Raw genomic sequence first — 22096 nt, forward strand, 5'->3', positions numbered from 1 at the left:
GGCACCCTCTCCCACTCTCTCTCATAGGGCGTATTGCTGCGACTAAAATGGCGATCTTGCCCAAGCTTCTGTACCTTTTTGAGACCTTACCGATTAAAGTCCCCCTTAAAGACCTGAGATCCACTCAATCCCACCTCCTTAGATTCATATGGGCGGGAAGGCGGCACAGAATCCCGAGGTCGGTTCTCCTATCTAGTAGGCACCAGGGCGGTCTAGGCGTTCCGGATCTGTCTAAATATTACTGGGCGGCCATGGCCCATGGCGTGTACCAGATGCATCTGGCAGCAGTGCAGTAGCAAATTCCCTCTGGAGTCCATTCACTCCGCCATGACCTCCTTCTTATATCACCCCACGCTCCCTGCTAGTCTTATTACATCCACAACGAGACCATGGTTTCAGCGGGGGGTGTTTCGGGTCGCTGATATTGTGGACCCCTTCACTAGGGTCCTTATGCCGTTTACTACCCTGCAGGCCAAATATGATCTCCCCCCTCCTCCAACTTCTTTTATATCCAGATTAGGCACTTTGCCCAGTCCATCTTTTCAGGGGTCACAGTTTCCCTCCCGACTCCCTTTGAACGCCTTTGCAGGGAAGGGGTACATGCGAAAGGTTTAATTTCTGAGATTTACTCCATATTGCTGACTCCCTTCCCTGATCGGGTCCAAAGGCATTCCTACATGGTACAGTGGGAGGAATATCTGGGGAGGGCCTTGCTGGACTTACTCTGGCACCTTATATGGAGGAGGGCAGCGAAATCATCTATGTCGGTACTTCATCAGGAGAACCAATATAAAATCTTAATGTACTGGTATCACACTCCTGATCTCCTCCATAGAATGAATCCAGTAGTCCCGGGTGATTGTTGGAGATGTGGCTTACATAGGGGTACATTGCCTCACATTTTTTGGGACTGTCCCAAGATATGCCCCTACTGGACTGAAGTAGGCACCCTCCTGAGTGATGTCTTTGGAATTGAAATCCGACTGGAACCTGTGTCCTTCCTCCTCAATGTGGTCCCCATACAAGTTAAAAAACATGCACTCAAGCTGCTGCTACTGATACTAACAGCAACTCGTTGTCTAGTCTCCCGAGCCTGGAAAAGCTCCGAACCACCACGGGTCTCTGATTTGTATGCCAGGGTGATGGAAGTCCGAACAATGGAGTACTCCACTGCTATGTTTCAGGACAAAATGGCACTCTTCAATGCCATATGGGACATATGGGATAATTACTGGGCCACTAGGCAACCTTGACGATCTTGTGTGAAAGGAATGTTCCCTTCCCCCTCTCCCCCCCTTTTTTATGTCTTTGTCTATGTCATTTGTCTTGTCTGTTGGGTATCTGTTGGGTTGGGTATTATTGGCTGAGAAGCTCTGGGCCTTTGGGTCCTTAAGGCTCTCCCGCTTCTACCTGATGTCTCTTTGTTTAGGATACATTGCACAGTAGTCCTTCTTCGGACTGGTTACAGATAGACACAGTCTCAGTTAGTTCATGTTAATGCTTTATTTTTGTTCGGTCTTCCATTCTTCATCACTGACTATTATCAAGTGTTACATATGCCCATTCAATATGTATGTGATGTATTTTGTGTATTATCCTTACTTTGTACCTCTGTGCATTATTCTACTGTAAAAGTGTATTTACATTTCTGTTTTACACCATAATAAATGTACAATTATAAAAAAAAGTGAATGGGTCCGCGATCCGCTGCGGCTTCCCCACGGACTGTGATCGTGCATTGCGGCCCACAGCACGACCACGGGGCACACATGCCCGTGTGAAAGAGGCCTAAAACTGTTGATTTATTTAATGGAATAAGCCAAGCACCGTGATTTGCGGACAAGAATAGGACATGTTCTATCTTTTCACGGTACGGAAATACTGAAATGGAATGCACACGGAGACACTTCAGTTTTTTTTTGCTGAACCATTGAAATGAATGGTTCAGTATATGTAGTGTGTGAATAAATATTTACAATTAGTGACTTACAGGTCACATCTCCTCCGGAGTTATTCTCTTTCCCCTTTTACCCATCTGGGTCAGACCACCATGATGACTGCCGAGTTTGCCGCTCATATATCTTCAGCTTCTTGCTTTACCAATACATCTGCACCCTATATACTAACACAACTCCTCTTAGTGCCACATGCTGTGTGCCCTGAATATAAGGGCAACACACATGGTGATCTTGAATACAATGTCACATACTATGCCCCCTGAAAATAAAGCACCACACATACAGTGCCATTAATAATGACACCGCCTACAGATAGTGTCACTCTGTGCCCCATATACACTGCGTGCAGAATTATTAGGCAAATGAGTATTTTGACCACATCATCCTCTTTATGCATGTTGTCTTACTCCAAGCTGTATAGGCTCGAAAGCCTACTACCAATTAAGCATATTTGGTGATGTGCATCTCTGTAATGAGAAGGGGTGTGGTCTAATGACATCAACACCCTATATTAGGTGTGCATAATTATTAGGCACCTTCCTTTCCTTTGGCAAAATGGGTCAAAAGAAGGACTTGACAGGCTCAGAAAAGTCAAAAATAGTGAAATATCTTGCAGAGGGATGCAGCACTCTTAAAATTGCAAAGCTTCTGAAGCGTGATCATCGAACAATCAAGCGTTTCATTCAAAATAGTCAACAGGGTCGCAAGAAGCGTGTGGAAAAACCAAGGCGCAAAATAACTGCCCATGAACTGAGAAAAGTCAAGCGTGCAGCTGCCAAGATGCCACTTGCCACCAGTTTGGCCATATTTCAGAGCTGCAACATCACTGGAGTGCCCAAAAGCACAAGGTGTGCAATACTCAGAGACATGGCCAAGGTAAGAAAGGCTGAAAGACGACCACCACTGAACAAGACACACAAGCTGAAACGTCAAGACTGGGCCAAGAAATATCTCAAGACTGATTTTTCTAAGGTTTTATGGACTGATGAAATGAGAGTGAGTCTTGATGGGCCAGATGGATGGGCCCGTGGCTGGATTGGTAAAGGGCAGAGAGCTCCAGTCCGACTCAGACGCTAGCAAGGTGGAGGTGGAGTACTGGTTTGGGCTGGTATCATCAAAGATGAGCTTGTGGGGCCTTTTCGGGTTGAGGATGGAGTCAAGCTCAACTCCCAGTCCTACTGCCAGTTTCTGGAAGACACCTTCTTCAAGCAGTGGTACAGGAAGAAGTCTGCATCCTTCAAGAAAAACATAATTTTCATGCAGAACAATGCTCCATCACACGCGTCCAAGTACTCCACAGCGTGGCTGGCAAGAAAGGGTATAAAAGAAGAAAATCTAATGACATGGCCTCCTTGTTCACCTGATCTGAACCCCATTGAGAACCTGTGGTCCATCATCAAATGTGAGATTTACAAGGAGGGAAAACAGTACACCTCTCTGAACAGTGTCTGGGAGGCTGTGGTTGCTGCTGCACGCAATGTTGATGGTGAACAGATCAAAACACTGACAGAATCCATGGATGGCAGGCTTTTGAGTGTCCTTGCAAAGAAAGGTGGCTATATTGGTCACTGATTTGTTTTTGTTTTGTTTTTGAATGTCAGAAATGTATATTTGTGAATGTTGAGATGTTATATTGGTTTCACTGGTAAAAATAAATAATTGAAATGGGTATATATTTGTTTTTTGTTAAGTTGCCTAATAATTATGCACAGTAATAGTCACCTGCACACACAGATATCCCCCTAAAATAGCTAAAACTAAAAACAAACTAAAAACTACTTCCAAAAATATTCAGCTTTGATATTAATGAGTTTTTTGGGTTCATTGAGAACATGGTTGTTGTTCAATAATAAAATTAATCCTCAAAAATACAACTTGCCTAATAATTCTGCACTCCCTGTATAGCACCTAAAGCTCTGTGCCTTCTTATATAGTGCCACACACTCTGTGCCCCATGTATATATAGCCTTGTGATCTGTACCACCTGTATATAGTGCCACACATGTTGTGCTCACTGTATATAGTGCCAGATTCTGTGTCCCTGTATATACTGCCAGGATCTGTGCCCACTTTATATAGTCACAGGATCTATTACCCCTATATATAGTGCCTCTTGCTCTGTGTCCCCTTTATATAGTGCGAGGATCTATAACCCCTATATATATAGCGCCTCTTGCTCTGTGTCCACTTAATAGGGTGCTAGTTTCTCTTCTCCCTTTATGTAGGGCCAGGATCTGTGCCCCCTTTATGTAGTGCCAGCATCTAGGCCCCTTTTATATAGTGCCTCTTTCTCTGTGGCCCCTTAATATGGTACCAGATTCTGTGATCACTTTATATAGAGCCTTTTCCTCTTTGCCATTATAGTGCCTCTGTGCTCCCCTATAGTGCCTCATCATCTTTGCCCCCCAATAGTGACTCATGCTCTGTGCCCCCTATAGTGCCTCATGCTCTGTGCTGTGCCCCGTATACTGTGCCTCATCCTACAACCACACTCACCTGTCCCAGTCACGGTGTGCCGTGCTAAATTTTAGGCCGTGTCCATTATTATAAGCCCCTCCTACATATAATAGGCCACTCCCAACAAATACCACACAGCTGAAATTATATAACTATACCGTCATGTTGTCTAAAGGAGAACACTTAGAGCAGTATTAAGAACAATGCATTTTGTGTCTTACGTCTAGACACTTCATCAGGTTCAGATTAAAATCCAGTTGCCTGTAGAGAGCAGGATTAATAATAATCCTGCTCTATACAGGCAACAAGATTGTAATCTGAAGCTGATGAAGTGTACAGCCAAAAGACATGAAACGCGTTGTTCTAATAATAAAATTTGAGAATTCTTGTTCACTTGGAAGTTCCAAGTGTCTTCCTTTTCTGAGGTCCTGAGTGGTCATACACCATACACTCTTCCATCTCATATATACCATATAATATATAATACAGGATGTAATTCAGGATCAGTACAGGATAAGTAATGTACCAGCAGAATAGCAAGTACAACTCTGGAGTATAATGCAGTAAGTAACTCAAGATCAGTATAGGATAAGTAATGTAATAATGTATGTACACAGAGTATGCACCAGCACAATAGCGAGTACAGCTCTGAAGTATAATGCAGGATGTAACTCAAGATCAGTATAGGATAAGTAATGTAATAATGTATGTACACAGAGTATGCACCAGCACAATAGCGAGTACAGCTCTGAAGTATAATGCAGGATGTAACTTAAGATCAGTATAGGATAAGTAATGTAATAATGTATGTACCTAGAGTTTGCACCAGCAGAATAGCAAGTACAGCTCTGGAGTATAATACAGGATGTAACTCAGGATCAGTACAAGATAAGTAATGTAATGTATGTACATAGTGTACATAGTGAGTCTTTGTGCACACACTACTTATTCTGTACTGATCCTGAGTTATACTCCAGAGCTGCACTCACTATTCTGCTGGTGCAGTCACTGGGTACATATATATTATCCTGTACTGATCCTAAGGTACATCCTGTATTATACTCCAGAGCTGCACTGACTATTGTGCAGGTTGAGTCACAGACAGTACTGCAGCTCTGTAACATAATACAGGAAAAGTAATATATGTATATAGGGAGAGTGCAGCCCTCAAGTACTGTATATACAGCGGTGTACTGATATACCTGTATCCACTACATCTTTTATGCCTCGTATATGAAGTATGAATACACTGTGTATATACTATGTAGGTATAAGATAAAACAGATGCAGTGGGTACAGATATATGTGGACAGTTATATATTATGGTCACGATGTGAGGTACGTGAGGTATTGGGAGGTCAGAGATTAGGGTCAGTTTTAGGGTTAGGCATAAAAGTTGGGTTAGGGATTAGGGCTAGGGGTCAGTATTAGGGTCAGTTTTAGGGTTAGAGGTGAGTATTATGGTCAGGGGCCAGTATTGAGGGTTGGGGCACATGGAAAGAAAAGAGGAGGGCACTCTACTCACCTGTCCCGTCGCGGGCCCACGATGTAGCAATGCATTACCAGCCTCTTCTGACTCCTGTGGAACGTCACAGTTAGCCCGCCTATGTCATATCAATGCATCGGGAATAGCGCGACAGAAAACTAGTGGTTTCCTATTTACACCAGAGCTGCCGCATGCTCAATTGTATCTGCGTCTAGTGGATGGAGATACAAATGAGTTCAGGGGCTGCAGAAACCGGCGGGTATCCATTTAAAAAAATTGACTGCTTCTAGGGGGGGGTCCAGACCTGTTGGATCGCCCTGTGGGTGCACCCCTGCCCTTGATAGACCATTTTCTGAAGACACATTTCATTTAAATGTTCTAGTTGATGGCATACTTTCTCTTTCTCTTTCCACTTAGAATGCATTAATCATATACTACAAAAATAAGTGAGTAATTGCCTGCCAAACTGTTCATCATGGGATGTGGGACATCCTCGACCACCAGCAATCACTCCATGCGCAAGTCTAGAAAAGGTAAGCTGGAAGGATTATGCAATTTGAATCCAATGAAGTACATTGAAAGCTGAAAATTGAAAAGTGGTAAACCTGGAGCAGTGGCCAAAGCATAGTGAGACTATCTCCTCTAACCAAGAGTAACATTAACCACATCAGGATATAGCCAGTTTTCAGCTTATGGTCCAAGCATAATTTTGCAAATCTGACATCTCATTTTATGTGGTAATAACTTTGGAATGTTATTGCTTTTACTTATCCAACCAATTCTAAGACTGTTTTTATGACATATTGTAATTCATGTTAGTGGTAAATTTGAGCCGATATGCTTTACCTGTATAAAAAAAATAATTTGAAAAAAAATGCACAATTTTCTACATATGAATTTCTCTGCTTTTAAGACATATAGTGATATTTCATAAATAGTTATTAACATTCACTATATGTCTACTTTATGGTTGCATTATTTTGCAAACGTTTTATTTTTATTTTTTTTAGGATGTTAGAACGCTTAGAATTTTAGAAGCTATTTTTTAAAGGGAACCTGTCATCAACTATAAAGTAGTGACAGAAATGCTAATCTCAGCGGTGTGTCACTCATGGGCTAAAAGTAAGTGGTTGCTGAGAACCAGCATCATAATCATTGCAGCCCAGGCCTGGAAAAGAGTCACATCTACCTGAGAAGAGTCCTGGTTATACATAATCTCCTGCACTCTCACCCATCTACTGATGACTGGCAGTTCTCTCCTAGAGAGGAAGGGAGAAAACTAGGTAAAAGCCTGTCAGTCATCAGCAGGTGGGCAGGGAGAGAGGAATTTATGAATAACCATGACTCTTCTCAGGTGGCTGTGACTCTTTTCCAGGCCCAGTCTGCAATGATTGTGATGCTGGTTCACAGCAACCACTTACTTTTAACTTATAAATGACAGACCGCTGCAATCAACTCACCTGTCTCTACTTTATGCTGCCGTTAGTATGGGCAGCATAAAGTGGATGACAGATTCCCTTTAACCACCTCCGGACCGCCTAACGCAGGATCGCGTTCCGGAGGTGGCAGCCCTGCGCACAGTCACGCATATACGCGTCATCTCGCGAGACGCGAGACTTCCTGTGAACGCGCGCACACAGGCGCGCGCGCTCACAGGAACGGAAGGTAAGAGAGTTGATCTCCAGCCTGCCAGCGGCGATCGTTCGCTGGCAGGCTGGAGATGTGATTTTTTTAACCCCTAACAGGTATATTAGACGCTGTTTTGATAACAGCGTCTAATATACCTGCTACCTGGTCCTCTGGTGGTCCCCTTTGTTTGGATCGACCACCAGAGGACACAGGTAGCTCAGTAAAGTAGCACCAAGCACCACTACACTACACTACACCCCCCCCCCGTCACTTATTAACCCCTTATTAGCCCCTGATCACCCCTGATCACCCCATATAGACTCCCTGATCACCCCCCTGTCATTGATTACCCCCCTGTCATTGATCAACCCCCTGTAAAGCTCCATTCAGACGTCCGCATGATTTTTACGGATCCACTGATAGATGGATCGGATCCGCAAAACGCATCCGGACGTCTGAATGAAGCCTTACAGGGGCGTGATCAATGACTGTGGTGATCACCCCATATAGACTCCCTGATCACCCCCCTGTCATTGATTACCCCCCTGTCATTGATTACCCCCCTGTAAAGCTCCATTCAGACGTCCGCATGATTTTTACGGATCCACTGATAGATGGATCGGATCCGCAAAACGCATCCGGACGTCTGAATGAAGCCTTACAGGGGCATGATCAATGACTGTGGTGATCACCCCATATAGACTCCCTGATCACCCCCCTGTAAAGCTCCATTCAGATGTCCGCATGATTTTTACGGATGCACTGATACATGGATCGGATCCGCAAAACGCATCCGGTCGTCTGAATGAAGCCTTACAGGGGCATGATCAATGACTGTGGTGATCACCCCCCTGTCATTGATTACCCCCCTGTAAAGCTCCATTCAGATGTCCGCATGATTTTTACGGATGCACTGATAGATGGATCGGATCCGCAAAACGCATCCGGACGTCTGAATGAAGCCTTACAGGGGCATGATCAATGACTGTGGTGATCACCCCATATAGACTCCCTGATCACCCCCCTGTCATTGATTACCCCCCTGTCATTGATTACCCCCCTGTAAAGCTCCATTCAGACGTCCGCATGATTTTTACGGATGCACTGATAGATGGATCGGATCCGCAAAACGCATCCGGACGTCTGAATGAAGCCTTACAGGGGCGTGATCAATGACTGTGGTGATCACCCCATATAGACTCCCTGATCACCCCCCTGTCATTGATTACCCCCCTGTAAAGCTCCATTCAGACGTCCGCATGATTTTTACGGATGCACTGATAGATGGATCGGATCCGCAAAACGCATCCGGACGTCTGAATGAAGCCTTACAGGGGCATGATCAATGACTGTGGTGATCACCCCATATAGACTCCCTGATCACCCCCCTGTCATTGATTACCCCCCTGTCATTGATTACCCCCCTGTCATTGATTACCCCCCTGTAAAGCTCCATTCAGATGTCCGCATGATTTTTACGGATGCACTGATAGATGGATCGGATCCGCAAAACGCATCCGGACGTCTGAATGAAGCCTTACACGGGCGTGATCAATGACTGTGGTTATCACCCCATATAGACTCCCTGATCACCCCCCTGTCATTGATCACCCCCCTGTCATTGATCAACCCCCCTGTCATTGATCAACCCCCCTGTCATTGATTACCCCCCTGTCATTGATCACCCCTCTGTAAGGCTCCATTCAGATATTTTTTTGGCCCAAGTTAGCGGAATTTTTTTTTTTTTTTCTTACAAAGTCTCATATTCCACTAACTTGTGTGAAAAAATAAAATCTCACATGAACTCACCATACCCCTCACGGAATCCAAATGCGTAAAATTTTTTAGACATTTATATTCCAGACTTCTTCTCACGCTTTAGGGCCCCTAGAATGCCAGGGCAGTATAAATACCCCACATGTGACCCCATTTCGGAAAGAAGACACCCCCAGGTATTCCGTGAGGGGCATATTGAGTCCATGAAAGATTGAAATTTTTGTCCCAAGTTAGCGGAACGGGAGACTTTGTGAGAAAAAAATTAAAAATATCAATTTCCGCTAACTTGTGCCAAAAAAAAAAAATTTCTATGAACTCGCCATGCCCCTCATTGAATACCTTGGGGTGTCTTCTTTCCAAAATGGGGTCACATGTGGGGTATTTATACTGCCCTGGCATTCTAGGGGCCCCAAAGCGTGAGAAGAAGTCTGGTATCCAAATGTCTAAAAATGCCCTCCTAAAAGGAATTTGGGCACCTTTGCGCATCTAGGCTGCAAAAAAGTGTCACACATCTGGTATCGCCGTACTCAGGAGAAGTTGGGGAATGTGTTTTGGGGTGTCATTTTACATATACCCATGCTGGGTGAGAGAAATATCTTGGTCAAATGCCAACTTTGTATAAAAAAATGGGAAAAGTTGTCTTTTGCCAAGATATTTCTCTCACCCAGCATGGGTATATGTAAAATGACACCCCAAAACACATTCCCCAACTTCTCCTGAATACGGCGATACCACATGTGTGACACTTTTTTGCAGCCTAGGTGGGCAAAGGGGCCCATATTCCAAAGAGCACCTTTAGGATTTCACAGGTCATTTACCTACTTACCACACATTAGGGCCCCTGGAAAATGCCAGGGCAGTATAACTACCCCACAAGTGACCCCATTTTGGAAAGAAGACACCCCAAGGTATTCCGTGAGGGGCATGGCGAGTTCCTAGAATTTTTTATTTTTTGTCACAAGTTAGTGGAAAATGCTTTTTTTTTTTTTTTTTTTCATACAAAGTCTCATATTCCACTAACTTGTGACAAAAAATAAAAAGTTCCATGAACTCACTATGCCCATCAGCGAATACCTTGGGGTCTCTTCTTTCCAAAATGGGGTCACTTGTGGGGTAGTTATACTGCCCTGGCATTCTAGGGGCCCAAATGTGTGGTAAGGAGTTTGAAATCAAATTCTGTAAAAAATGACCTGTGAAATCCGAAAGGTGCTCTTTTGAATATGGGCCCCTTTGCCCACCTAGGCTGCAAAAAAGTGTCACACATCTGGTATCTCCGTAATCGGGAGAAGTTGGGGAATGTGTTTTGGGGTGTCATTTTACATATACCCATGCTGGGTGAGAGAAATATCTTGGCAAAAGACAACTTTTCCCATTTTTTTATACAAAGTTGGCATTTGACCAAGATATTTATCTCACCCAGCATGGGTATATGTAAAAAGACACCCCAAAACACATTCCTCAACTTCTCCTGAATACAGAGATACCAGATGTGTGACACTTTTTTGCAGCCTAGGTGGGCAAAGGGGCCCACATTCCAAAGAGCACCTTTCGGATTTCACAGGTCATTTACCTACTTACCACACATTTGGGCCCCTAGAATGCCAGGGCAGTATAACTACCCCACAAGTGACCCCATTTTGGAAAGAAGAGACCCCAAGGTATTCGCTGATGGGCATAGTGAGTTCATGGAAGTTTTTATTTTTTGTCACAAGTTTGTGGAATATGAGACTTTGTATGAAAAAAAAAAAAAAAAAAAAAATCATCATTTTCCACTAACTTGTGACAAAAAATAAAAAATTCTAGGAACTCGCCATGCCCCTCACGGAATACCTTGGGGTGTCTTCTTTCCAAAATGGGGTCACTTGTGGGGTAGTTATACTGCCCTGGTATTCTAGGGGCCCAAATGTGTGGTAAGGAGTTTGAAATCAAATTCAGGAAAAAATGAGGAGTGAAATCCGAAAGGTGCTCTTTGGAATATGGGCCCCTTTGCCCACCTAGGCTGCAAAAAAGTGTCACACATCTGGTATCCCCGTACTCAGGAGAAGTTGAGGAATGTGTTTTGGGGTGTCTTTTTACATATACCCATGCTGGGTGAGATAAATATCTTGGTCAAATGACAACTTTGTATAAAAAAATGGGAAAAGTTGTCTTTTGCCAAGATATTTCTCTCACCCAGCATGGGTATATATAAAATGACACCCCAAAACACATTCCCCACCTTCTCCTGAGTACGGAGATACCAGATGTGTGACACTTTTTTGCAGCCTAGGTGGGCAAAGGGGCCCATATTCCAAAGAGCACCTTTCGGATTTCACAGGTCATTTTTTACAGAATTTGATTTCAAACTCCTTACCACACATTTGGGCCCCTAGAATGCCAGGGCAGTATAACTACCCCACAAGTGACCCCATTTTGGAAAGAAGAGACCCCAAGGTATTCGCTGATGGGCATAGTGAGTTCATAGAACTTTTTATTTTTTGTCACAAGTTAGTGGAATATGAGACTTTGTAAGAAAAAAAAAAAAAAAAAAAAGAAATCATCATTTTCCGCTAACTTGTGACAAAAAATAAAAAGTTCTATGAACTCACTATGCCCATCAGCGAATACCTTAGGGTGTGTACTTTCAGAAATGGGGTCATTTGTGGGGTGTTTGTACTGTCTGGGCATTGTAGAACCTCAGGAAACATGACAGGTGCTCAGAAAGTCAGAGCTGCTTCAAAAAGCGGAAATTCACATTTTTGTACCATAGTTTGTAAACGCTATAACTTTTACCCAAACCATTTTTTTTTTACCCAAACATTTTTTTTTTATCAAAGACATGTAGAACTATAAATTTAGAGCAAAATTTCTATATGGATGTCGTTTTTTTTGCAAAATTTTACAACTGAAAGTGAAAAATGTCATTTTTTTGCAAAAAAATCGTTAAATTTCGATTAATAACAAAAAAAGTAAAAATGTCAGCAGCAATGAAATACCACCAAATGAAAGCTCTATTAGTGAGAAGAAAAGGAGGTAAAATTCATTTGGGTGGTAAGTTGCATGACCGAGCAATAAACTGTGAAAGTAGTGTAGGTCAGAAGTGTAAAAAGTGGCCTGGTCTTTCAGGGTGTTTAAGCACTGGGGGCTGAGGTGGTTAAGAAGCTACATCCCTCAAATTAATTAAAACAGATTTTAGACACTTTGTTAACACTTTAGGTGTGCTTTGACGCAACAGGAATTTAATACAATTTAGAGACACTTTGCTGTGAAAATGAAACCACAATTTGTTAAGCACTTTTCCCTGATTATGGCAACACTCCTTATGTGGTCGTAAACTGCTGTATGGGCATATGGCAGGACTCAGAAGGAAGGAGCACAATTTGGCTTTTGGAGGACAGATTTGAGAGGGTTCAATATACATTTTGAAGCCCAATGTGGGGATTTAGGTCCCTTTCACACAAGCGAGTATTCCACGCGGATGCAATGCGTGATGCGAACGCATTGCGCCCACACGTAATCCGGACCCATTAATTTCAATGGGGCTGTGCACATGTGCGTTGGTTTTCACGTATCACTTGTGCATTGTGTGAAAATCGCAGCATGTTCTATATTCTGCGATTTTCACGCAACGCTGGCCCCATAGAAGTGAATGGAGCTGCGTGAAAATCGCAACGCATCTGCAAGCAAGTGCGGATGCTATTAGTTTTTCACGGATGGTTGCTAAGAGACGCTGTTTGTATACATTCAGTTTTTTATTATGTGCGTGCAAAACACATCAAAACGCATTGCACCCGCTCGATAAAAACTGAACTGAACGCGATCGCAGGCAAAACTGAATGACTTTACACTGGTGATTTACACTGCTTGTAGAGGCTCTAGGGCAAAATAATAAATGGAACCCCTGAGAAGAAACCTCATTTTGGAAACTCCACCCCTCAAGGTATAATGGTGTGAAGTAAGTATTTTGATGCCACAGGTATTTTTCAGAAATTAATGTCCAGCAACCATTGCAATTTTTCCACAGTGCCTAATATATTTCCCAGCTCATGCTATCTGATACTTACACCACTTTGCTTGAATTCATAGGCAGGTTCTACTGGCTACGAAAATGTCATAAATGTGGACATTAGCTGCTGTGTGAGCACATGGTAGGGCTCAGAAGGGAAGGAGCACCATTTGGCTTTTAGAGCACAGATTTTGCTCCAATGGTTTTTGGGCACTACATCCCATTTGCAGAGACCCTGAGGTACCTGCCAGCCTATCCCCTTCTTCACCCATGCCACGTCCACTTTTTTAGACCTGGCGTGAATGGTGAAAAGGCGCAACGGTTATAGGCGTATTTCAGCTTCATAAATGACCCCCATGTGACCAAAACCCCCCTGGTGACCAAAAATGGCTGTTCTGCATAGTTTTTATTTATTTTGTACTGGGTTCACCTGACTGGGTAGATCACATGATATTTTTATAGAGCCAGGTCATTACAGGCACGAAGATACCACACATGTCTTTTTTTTCCCCAGTTTTACACAATAAAACTATTTTTAGAAAACAATCATGTTTTTGTGTCTCCATATTTTTTTCATTTTTCTGGCGATGAGGGCTCGTTTTTTGGGGGGATGAGGTGATTTTTAATTTTAGTGTACATATGACTTTTTGATCGCTTGATATAATGATTTTTGGGGAGCAAGTTGTTCTTGAATAGTTTTTAGTTATTTTATTAGTGCGGTCACTTGATGGGGTAGATCATATGATACAGTGTTTACAGAAGCAGCAATACTTAATTTTTTTTTTTTTTACTTTATATGTAAATGGCTTGATTAGAGAAAAGGGGCGCCTTTTTTTAAACTTGAAACTTTTATTTTTTATTTTTATAAAACTTTTTTATTTTATTTTTTTACTTTTAATTTTAGTCCCACTATGAAACTTCAACTTTTGAGGGTCTGATCCCTGTTTCAATGCAGTACAATACATGCTGTGTTGTACTGCATTGGAACTGTCAGTTTCACACTGACTATTATTTCAGATCAGCCCTATTGATTTGAATGGATATAAGCTGCAATACAAGACACAGCCCATGGAGAAGTATAGCACTGTTTCTTAAAAAAATAAAAAAGCTAATATTTCTATAACTTTGTACAGCTCCTTTAAACATAGTGGCGACTGTGATAGTGTGGAAATTTTGTTGCCTCAGGTGCCCTTTGTGCGGATTATTGCTGACAAAGGTAGTAAATTCAATAAAAGGGCTGTCCCACAATTAAATGCTACATTTAGCAAAATTAACAATTTTTCAATTATAATCATTATATAGACTTGGGGGCATGTAGCGATTCTCACCACCTTCTCCACTGGGTGTGGTGGGGACAGGGTGTGGTGTACATGGGCCCATCGGCTGGAGTAGATTTCAATTATATGCGCATGGACCACCAGAAGATGCACCTAATTTATGGTGAGGCCTGAGCCCATCTTTAATAAATGAGCCCTTCGTCCTGTGTCTAGATATCGCTGTTACATACAGTCAGAAGAAACTGCTTTCAGTGCAGTAATCCATATTGGCTGATCTGCAAAATACCAGATATCATTCCACCACCCATATTCAAGATGTCCTGAGCATTAGGACTGAGCAGCTGTGCATGTGTCCCCCCCAGCACTGGAGAAATAATCTAAAGAACACCAGGGAGCACCATAGCAAGTATGTAATAGCAATATCTAGAAGACTATTTTAAAACATTGATTCCAAGTGAAATTTTTAAACATTGATAATATGGATGGACAAATAATTGCATTGGTCACTGTTATGTGTTTATGTCCATATTATCTAACATTACCATTCAATGTGACAATATGCATTAACAATGGCGTTTTTTTCTGTTCTGTTGCATTACAACCTGGAATTAAAATAGATTTTAATTTAGATTTATGTAATGAACTGACAAAATATTGCAAAGTGAATATATATACAGTGAAATAAAAAAATTGTTTAATAAATATGTTCATATGTATTTACTCTGTTTTGATATGAACCCACAAAATAAGGGCTGGTCCAACCAGGTAACTCAGTGTCTCCCTATCAGATTGGAACAGTTTCAATGGAGTCCAGGAGATATGGGACTACTTAAAAGTGGCACTATTGAAGGCAACAGATAATTGCATTAGGCTTGTCAGTAAAAGCAAAAAAAGGAAGAGACCACTGTGGTACTCAGCAGAAGTGGCCAAAATCATAAAAAACAAAAAGATAGCAATTAGGAATTATAAAAATAAAAAAAAAAACGAGGATGACAGGCAAATTTATAAGATTAGGCAGAGAGAGGCCAAACAAGTTATAAGAGCTTCTAAAGCAAAGGCAGAAGAGAAATTAGCTCAGTCAGTGAAAAAAGGCGATAAGACATTCTTCAGATACATAAATGAAAAAAGAAAACTAAAACAAGGAATTAACAAATTAAAAACAAAAGAAGGAAGGTATATGGAAGAAGATAAAGAACTAGCTGACTGCCTCAATGAATACTTCTGTTCAGGTTTTACAAAGGAAAATGAAGGAAAAGGACCTCAGTTAGGAAGGAAGACTAATGAATCTTTTGATGCATGTGTCTTTACAGAGGAAGAGGTTCTAAGTCAGCTGTCTAAAATTAATACAAATAAGTCACAGGGGTCTGATGGGATACACCCAAAGCTATTAAAAGAGCTTAGCGGTGAACTAGCAAAACCATTAACAGATTTATTAAACCAATCACTGGTAACAGGAGTCGTCCCAGAAGATTGGAAATTAGCAAATGTTGTGCCCATTCACAAGAAAGGTAGTAGGGAGGAATCAGGCAACTATAGGCCAGTAAGCCTGACATCAATAGTGGGGAAATTAATGGAAACCATACTTAAGGAGAGGATTGTGGAAAATCTAAAATCCCATGGATTGAAAGATGAAAAACAGCATGGGTTTACTTCAGGGAGATCATGTCAAACTAATCTTATAGATTTTTTTTGATTGGGTGACTAAAATAATAGATGGAGGAGGTGCAGTAGACATTGCTTATCTAGACTTTAGTAAGGCTTTTGATACTGTCCCACATAGAGGGCTAATCAATAAATTGCAGTCTTTGGGCTTGGACTCCCATATTGTTGAATGGATTAGGCAGTGGCTGAGTCAATGGAGTATATTCAGACCATGGTCTTGTTACCAGTGGGGTACCTCAGGGATCTGTTCTGGGACCCATATTGTTTAATATCTTTATCAGCGAAATTGCAGAAGGCCTCGATGGTAAGGTGTGTCTTTTTGCTGATCACACAAAGATTTGTAATAGGGTTGATGTTCCTGAAGGGATACACCAAATGGAAAAGGATTTAGGAAAACTAGAGGAATGGTCAAAAATCTGGCAACTAAAATGTAATGTTGATAAGTGCAAGATAATGCACCTGGGGCGTAAAAACCCAAGAGCAGAATATAAAATCAGTGATACAGTCCTAACCTCAGTATCTGAGGAAAGGGATTTAGGGGTCATTATTTCAGAAGACTTAAAGGTAGGCAGACAATGTCATAGAGCAGCAGGAAATGCTAGCAGAATGCTTGGGTGTATAGGGAGAGGCATTACCAGTAGAAAGAGGGAGGTGCTCATGCCGCTCTACAGAGCACTAGTGAGACCTCATTTGGAGTATTGTGCGCAGTACTGGAGACCATATCTCCAGAAGGATATTGATACTTTGGAGAGAGTTCAGAGAAGAGCTACTAAACTGGTACATGGATTGCAGGGCAAAACTTACCAGGAAAGATTAATGGACCTTAACACGTATAGCTTGGAAGAAAGACGAGACAGAGGGGATATGATAGAAACTTTTAAATACATAAAGGCAATCAACAAGGTAAAAAAGGAGAGAATATTTAAAAGAAGAAAAACTGCTACAAGAGGACATAGTTTTAAATTAGAGGGGCAAAGGTTTAAAAGTAATATTAGGAAGTATTACTTTACTGAGAGAGTAGTGGATGCATGGAATAGCCTTCCTGCAGAAGTGGTAGCTGCAAATACAGTGAAGGAGTTTAAGCATGCATGGGATAGGCATAAGGCCATCCTTCATATAAGATAGGGCCAAGGGCTATTCATAGTATTCCGTATATTGGGCAGACTAGATGGGCCAAATGATTCTTATCTGCTGACACATTCTATGTTTCTATGTAACTTTTCACCCCTTAGTGACCAGCCTGTTTTGGGCCTTAATGATCAAGCGATTAAAAAAAAAAAATAATAATTAATTTTAATTTTCCAAGAGCTATGATTTTTTTTTTTTTTTGGTCAATGTAGCCATATAAGGGCTTATTTTTTGTGGGACAAATTGTAGTTTTTAATGGTACCATTTTGGGGGACACATAACTTACTGACTTTTATTAACTCATTCTGGGAGAGGCATGGGAAAAAAACAGCAATGCTGCCACTGAGTTTTTACATTATAAATTATGTGGCGTTAATTTTTCGGCATAAATAACATGATAACTTTACTCTCTGGGTCAGTACCAAATACATATAGGGGGTCATTTATCAAACTGGTGTAAAGTAGAACTGACTTAATTGCCCATAGCAACCAATCAGATTCCTAATTTCATTTTACAAAGGAGTTGTCCAAAATGAAAGGTGGAATCTGATTGGTTGCTATTGGCAACTAAGCCAGTTCCACTTTACACCAGTTTGATAAATGTGTATTTAGTAATGACCCCCATAGTTCTTTTTTATGTTTTATTACTTATGCACAATAAAAACCTTTTTTTTAAAAGAAAATGTTTTTGCATCACTGCATCCTAAAACCCATAATTTTTTTTCATATTCCTTTCTACGGAGCTGTGTGAGAGGACAACTTGTAGTTTTAATTGGTGTCATTTTGGGGTAAATAACACTTTTTTCTGGCATTTTTTCTGGTGTTCACTGTAAATTACATGATAATTGTATAGTGATTACAGTGATACCATACAGTTGCAAGAAAAAGTATGTGAACCCTTTGGAATGATATGGATTTCTGCACAAATTGGTCATAAAATGTTATCTGATATTCATCTAAGTCACAACAATAGACAATCACAGTCTGCTTAAACTAATAACACACAAAGAATTAAATGTTACCATGTTTTTATTGAACACACCATGTAAACATTCACAGTGCAGGTGGAAAAAGTATGTGAACCCTTGGATTTAATAACTGGTTGAACCTCCTTTGGCAGCAATAACTTCAACCAAACGTTTCCTTTAGTTGCAGATCAGACGTGCACAACGATCAGGAGTAATTCTTGACCATTCCTCTGTACAGAACTGTTTCAGTTCAGCAATATTCTTCGGATGTCTGGTGTGAATCGCTTCCTTGAGGTAATGCCACAGCATCTCAATCGGGTTGAGGTCAGGACTCTGACTGGGCCACTCTAGAAGGCGTATTTTCTTCTGTTTAAGCCATTCTTTTGTTGATTTACTTCTATGCTTTGGATCGTTGTCCTGTTGCAACACCCATCTTCTGTTGAGCTTCAGCTGGTGGACAGATGGCCTTAAGTTCTCCTGCAAAATGTTTTGATAAACTTGGGAATTCATTTTTCCTTTAATGATAGCAATCCATCCAGGCCCTGACGCAGCAAAGCAGCCCCAAACCATGATGCCCCCACCACCATACTTCACAGTTGGGATGAGGTTTTGATGTTGGTGTACTGTGACTCTTTTTCTTCACACATAGTGTTGTGTGTTTCTTCCTAACAACTCAACGTTGGTTTAATCTGTCCACAGAATATTTTGCCAGTAGTGCTGTGGAACATCCAGGTGCTCTTGTGCAAACTGTAAACGTGCAGCAATGTTTTTTTTTGGACAGCAGTGCCTTCCTCTGTGGTATCCTCCCATGAAATCCATTCTTGTTTAGTGTTTTACGTATCGTAGATTCGCTAACAGGGATGTTAGCATATGCCAGAGGCTTTTGTAAGTCTTTAGCTGACACTCTAGGATTCTTCTTCACCTCACTGAGCAGTCTGCGCTGTGCTCTTGCAGTCATCTTTATAGGACGGCCACTCCTAGGGAGAGTAGCAGCAGTGCTGAACTTTCTCCATTTATAGATAATTTGTCTTACCGTGGACTGATGAACAGCAAGGCTTTTGGAGATACTTTTATAACCCTTTCCAGCTTTATGCAAGTCAACAAATCTTAATCGTAGGTCTTCTGAGAGCTTTTTTGTGCGAGGCATCATTCACATCAGGCAATGCTTCTTGTAAAAAGAAAACCCAGAACTGGTGTGTGTTTTTTATAGGGCAGGGCACCTTTAACCAACACCTCCAATCTCATCTCATTGATTGTACTCCAGTTGGTTGACACCTCACTCCAATTAGCTCTTGGAGATGTCATTAGTTTAGGGGTTCACATACGTTTTCCACCTGCACTGTGAATGTTTACATGGTGTGTTCAAAAAAAACATGGTAACATTTAATTCTTTGTGTGTTATTAGTTTAAGCAGACTGTGATTGTCTATTGTTGTGACTTAGATGAAGATCAGATCGCATTTTATGACCAATTTGTGCAGAAATCCATATCATTCCAAAGGGTTCACATACTTTTTCTTGCAACTGTATATGTGGAGATTTTATTTTTGTAACTTTTTTCCATTGAAGTGTTTTTTCAATGGAAAAGGGTATATTTTTAACCAAATGTTTTTATTTAATAAAACTTTTTTTAAAATTTTTTGACCATTTAATAGTCCCACAACTGGATTCCTCGGGTGCCGAGGCAGGGGGAGTACTCTCCCTGTTAACACTTAGATGCTGCAGGCACTATTGTCCACAGCACCTAAGGGGTTAAACTGAAATAATCTGTGTTTTTGCCAGTCCAGGCTGTTAGAGCAGGAACGGGATTATCATGTGAGAGCTAAGCTCCTGCTCTCCACTGCACAGGAGGCCCATGCAACACCTAAACTGCACCGCCATAAATAGTCATATAGGTGGTCACAAAGGGGTTAAAGAGGACCTTTCACTACTGTACAAACTAAAAACTAACTATATCAGTGGGCAGAGCGGCGCCCAGGGGTCCCCCTGCACTTACTAGTATGTCTGGGCGCCGCTCCGTTCGCCCGGTATAGGCTCCGGTGTCTGCGCTCCCTCTGTTGTACTGGAGTGATTTTTTGTATGAGGCGTGTCCCTTGCTGCAGCGCTCGCCAATCGCAGTGCACAGCTCATAGCCTGGCTATGAGCCGTGCGCTGCGATTGGCCAGCGCTGCAGCAAGGGACACGCCTCATACAAGAAATCACTCCAGTACAACAGAGGGAGCGCAGACACCGGAGCCTATGCCGGGCGAACGGAGCGGCGCCCAGACATACTAGTAAGTGCAGGGGGACCCCTGGGCGCCGCTCTGCCCACTGATATAGTTAGTTTTTAGTTTGTACAGTAGTGAAAGGTCCACTTTAAAGTCACATATTTTTTTTTTTTTATTATTATTCTTTATTATTTTCTCCAAAAAGATGCAAATATACAATCATTTCAATGTCTTCATATACAGAAGATAAAAAAATTCTACTCTGTGATCTAAAAAAATGAGACAAAGATGAATCATTTCAGAACTTTTTCCACCTTTAATGTGACCTATAAACTGTACAACTCAATTGAAAAACAAACTGAAATCTTTTAGGTAGAGGGAAGAAAAAAATATAAAAATAAAATAATATGGTTGCATAAGTGTGCACACCCTTAAACTAATACTTTGTTGAAGCACCTTTTGATTTTATTACAGCACTCTGTCTTTTTGGGTATGAAGAAAAAGAGATGGGAGGGGCACTCTCTACATATGGGATCACATGAACAGTTAAAATGACCCAATTGGAGGGAAATACATTTTATTAAAAAATACTATAGACTCTAAAATACTATTCCATAAATGGCATAAACTGGAATAAAATAAAATAAACTTATCCTAAAAATATATATTTACTAGAGAGGAAAACGTCCAGTATATCTATCTACTCCTTTTGATCGCATGTTTCAATACAGTTCCACAATAGAGTTCCACAGTACAATTCAGTCTTTTTGGTACCAAATGGATAGCTTTATTAGATTCTCAAGTTGCCACCTACCACGGTGGCTTATTAATGTACAGTACAGACCAAAAGTTTGGACACACCTTCTCATTCAAAGAGTTTTCTTTATTTTCATGACTATGAAGGCATCAAAACTATGAATTAACACATGTGGAATTATATACATAACAAACAAGTGTGAAACAACTGAAAATATGTCATATTCTAGGTTCTTCAAAGTAGCCACCTTTTGCTTTGATTACTGCTTTGCACACTCTTGGCATTCTCTTGATGAGCTTCAAGAGGTAGTCCCCTGAAATGGTCTTCCAACAGTCTTGAAGGAGTTCCCAGAGATGCTTAGCACTTGTTGGCCCTTTTGCCTTCACTCTGCGGACCAGCTCATCCCAAACCATCTCGATTGGCTTCAGGTCCGGTGACTGTGGAGGCCAGGTCATCTGGCGCAGCACCCCATCACTCTCCTTTATGGTCAAATAGCCCTTACTTTCAAAGTTTTCCCAATTTTTCAGCTGACTGACTGACCTTCATTTCTTAAAGTAATGATGGCCACTCGTTTTTCTTTACTTAGCTGCTTTTTTCTTGCCATAATACAAATTCTAACAGTCTATTCAGTAGGACTATCAGCTGTGTATCCACCTGACTTCTCCTTAACGCCACTGATGGTCCAAACCCCATTTATAAGGCAAGAAATCCCACTTATTAAACCTGGCAGGGCACACCTGTGAAGTGAAAATCATTTCAGGAGACTACCTCTTGAAGCTCATCAAGAGAATGCAAAGAGTGTGCAAA

General features: G+C 41.4%; 1 protein-coding gene across 1 annotated transcript in view; it reads left to right on the forward strand.

Moving 5' to 3' along the window:
* PPEF2 (protein phosphatase with EF-hand domain 2) overlaps nucleotides 1-22096 on the forward strand; it is a 110432-nt gene that overhangs the window by 5951 nt on the left and 82385 nt on the right. Inside the window, exon 2 of the mRNA XM_040420455.1 lies at nucleotides 6319-6434. Within this exon, the coding sequence (XP_040276389.1) occupies nucleotides 6377-6434 (58 nt within the window). The 5' untranslated portion in view covers nucleotides 6319-6376. The remainder of the gene's footprint in view (nucleotides 1-6318; nucleotides 6435-22096) is intronic.

Source organism: Bufo bufo, chromosome 2 (genome assembly GCF_905171765.1).
Source record: "Bufo bufo chromosome 2, aBufBuf1.1, whole genome shotgun sequence".
Taxonomy (NCBI): domain Eukaryota; kingdom Metazoa; phylum Chordata; class Amphibia; order Anura; family Bufonidae; genus Bufo; species Bufo bufo.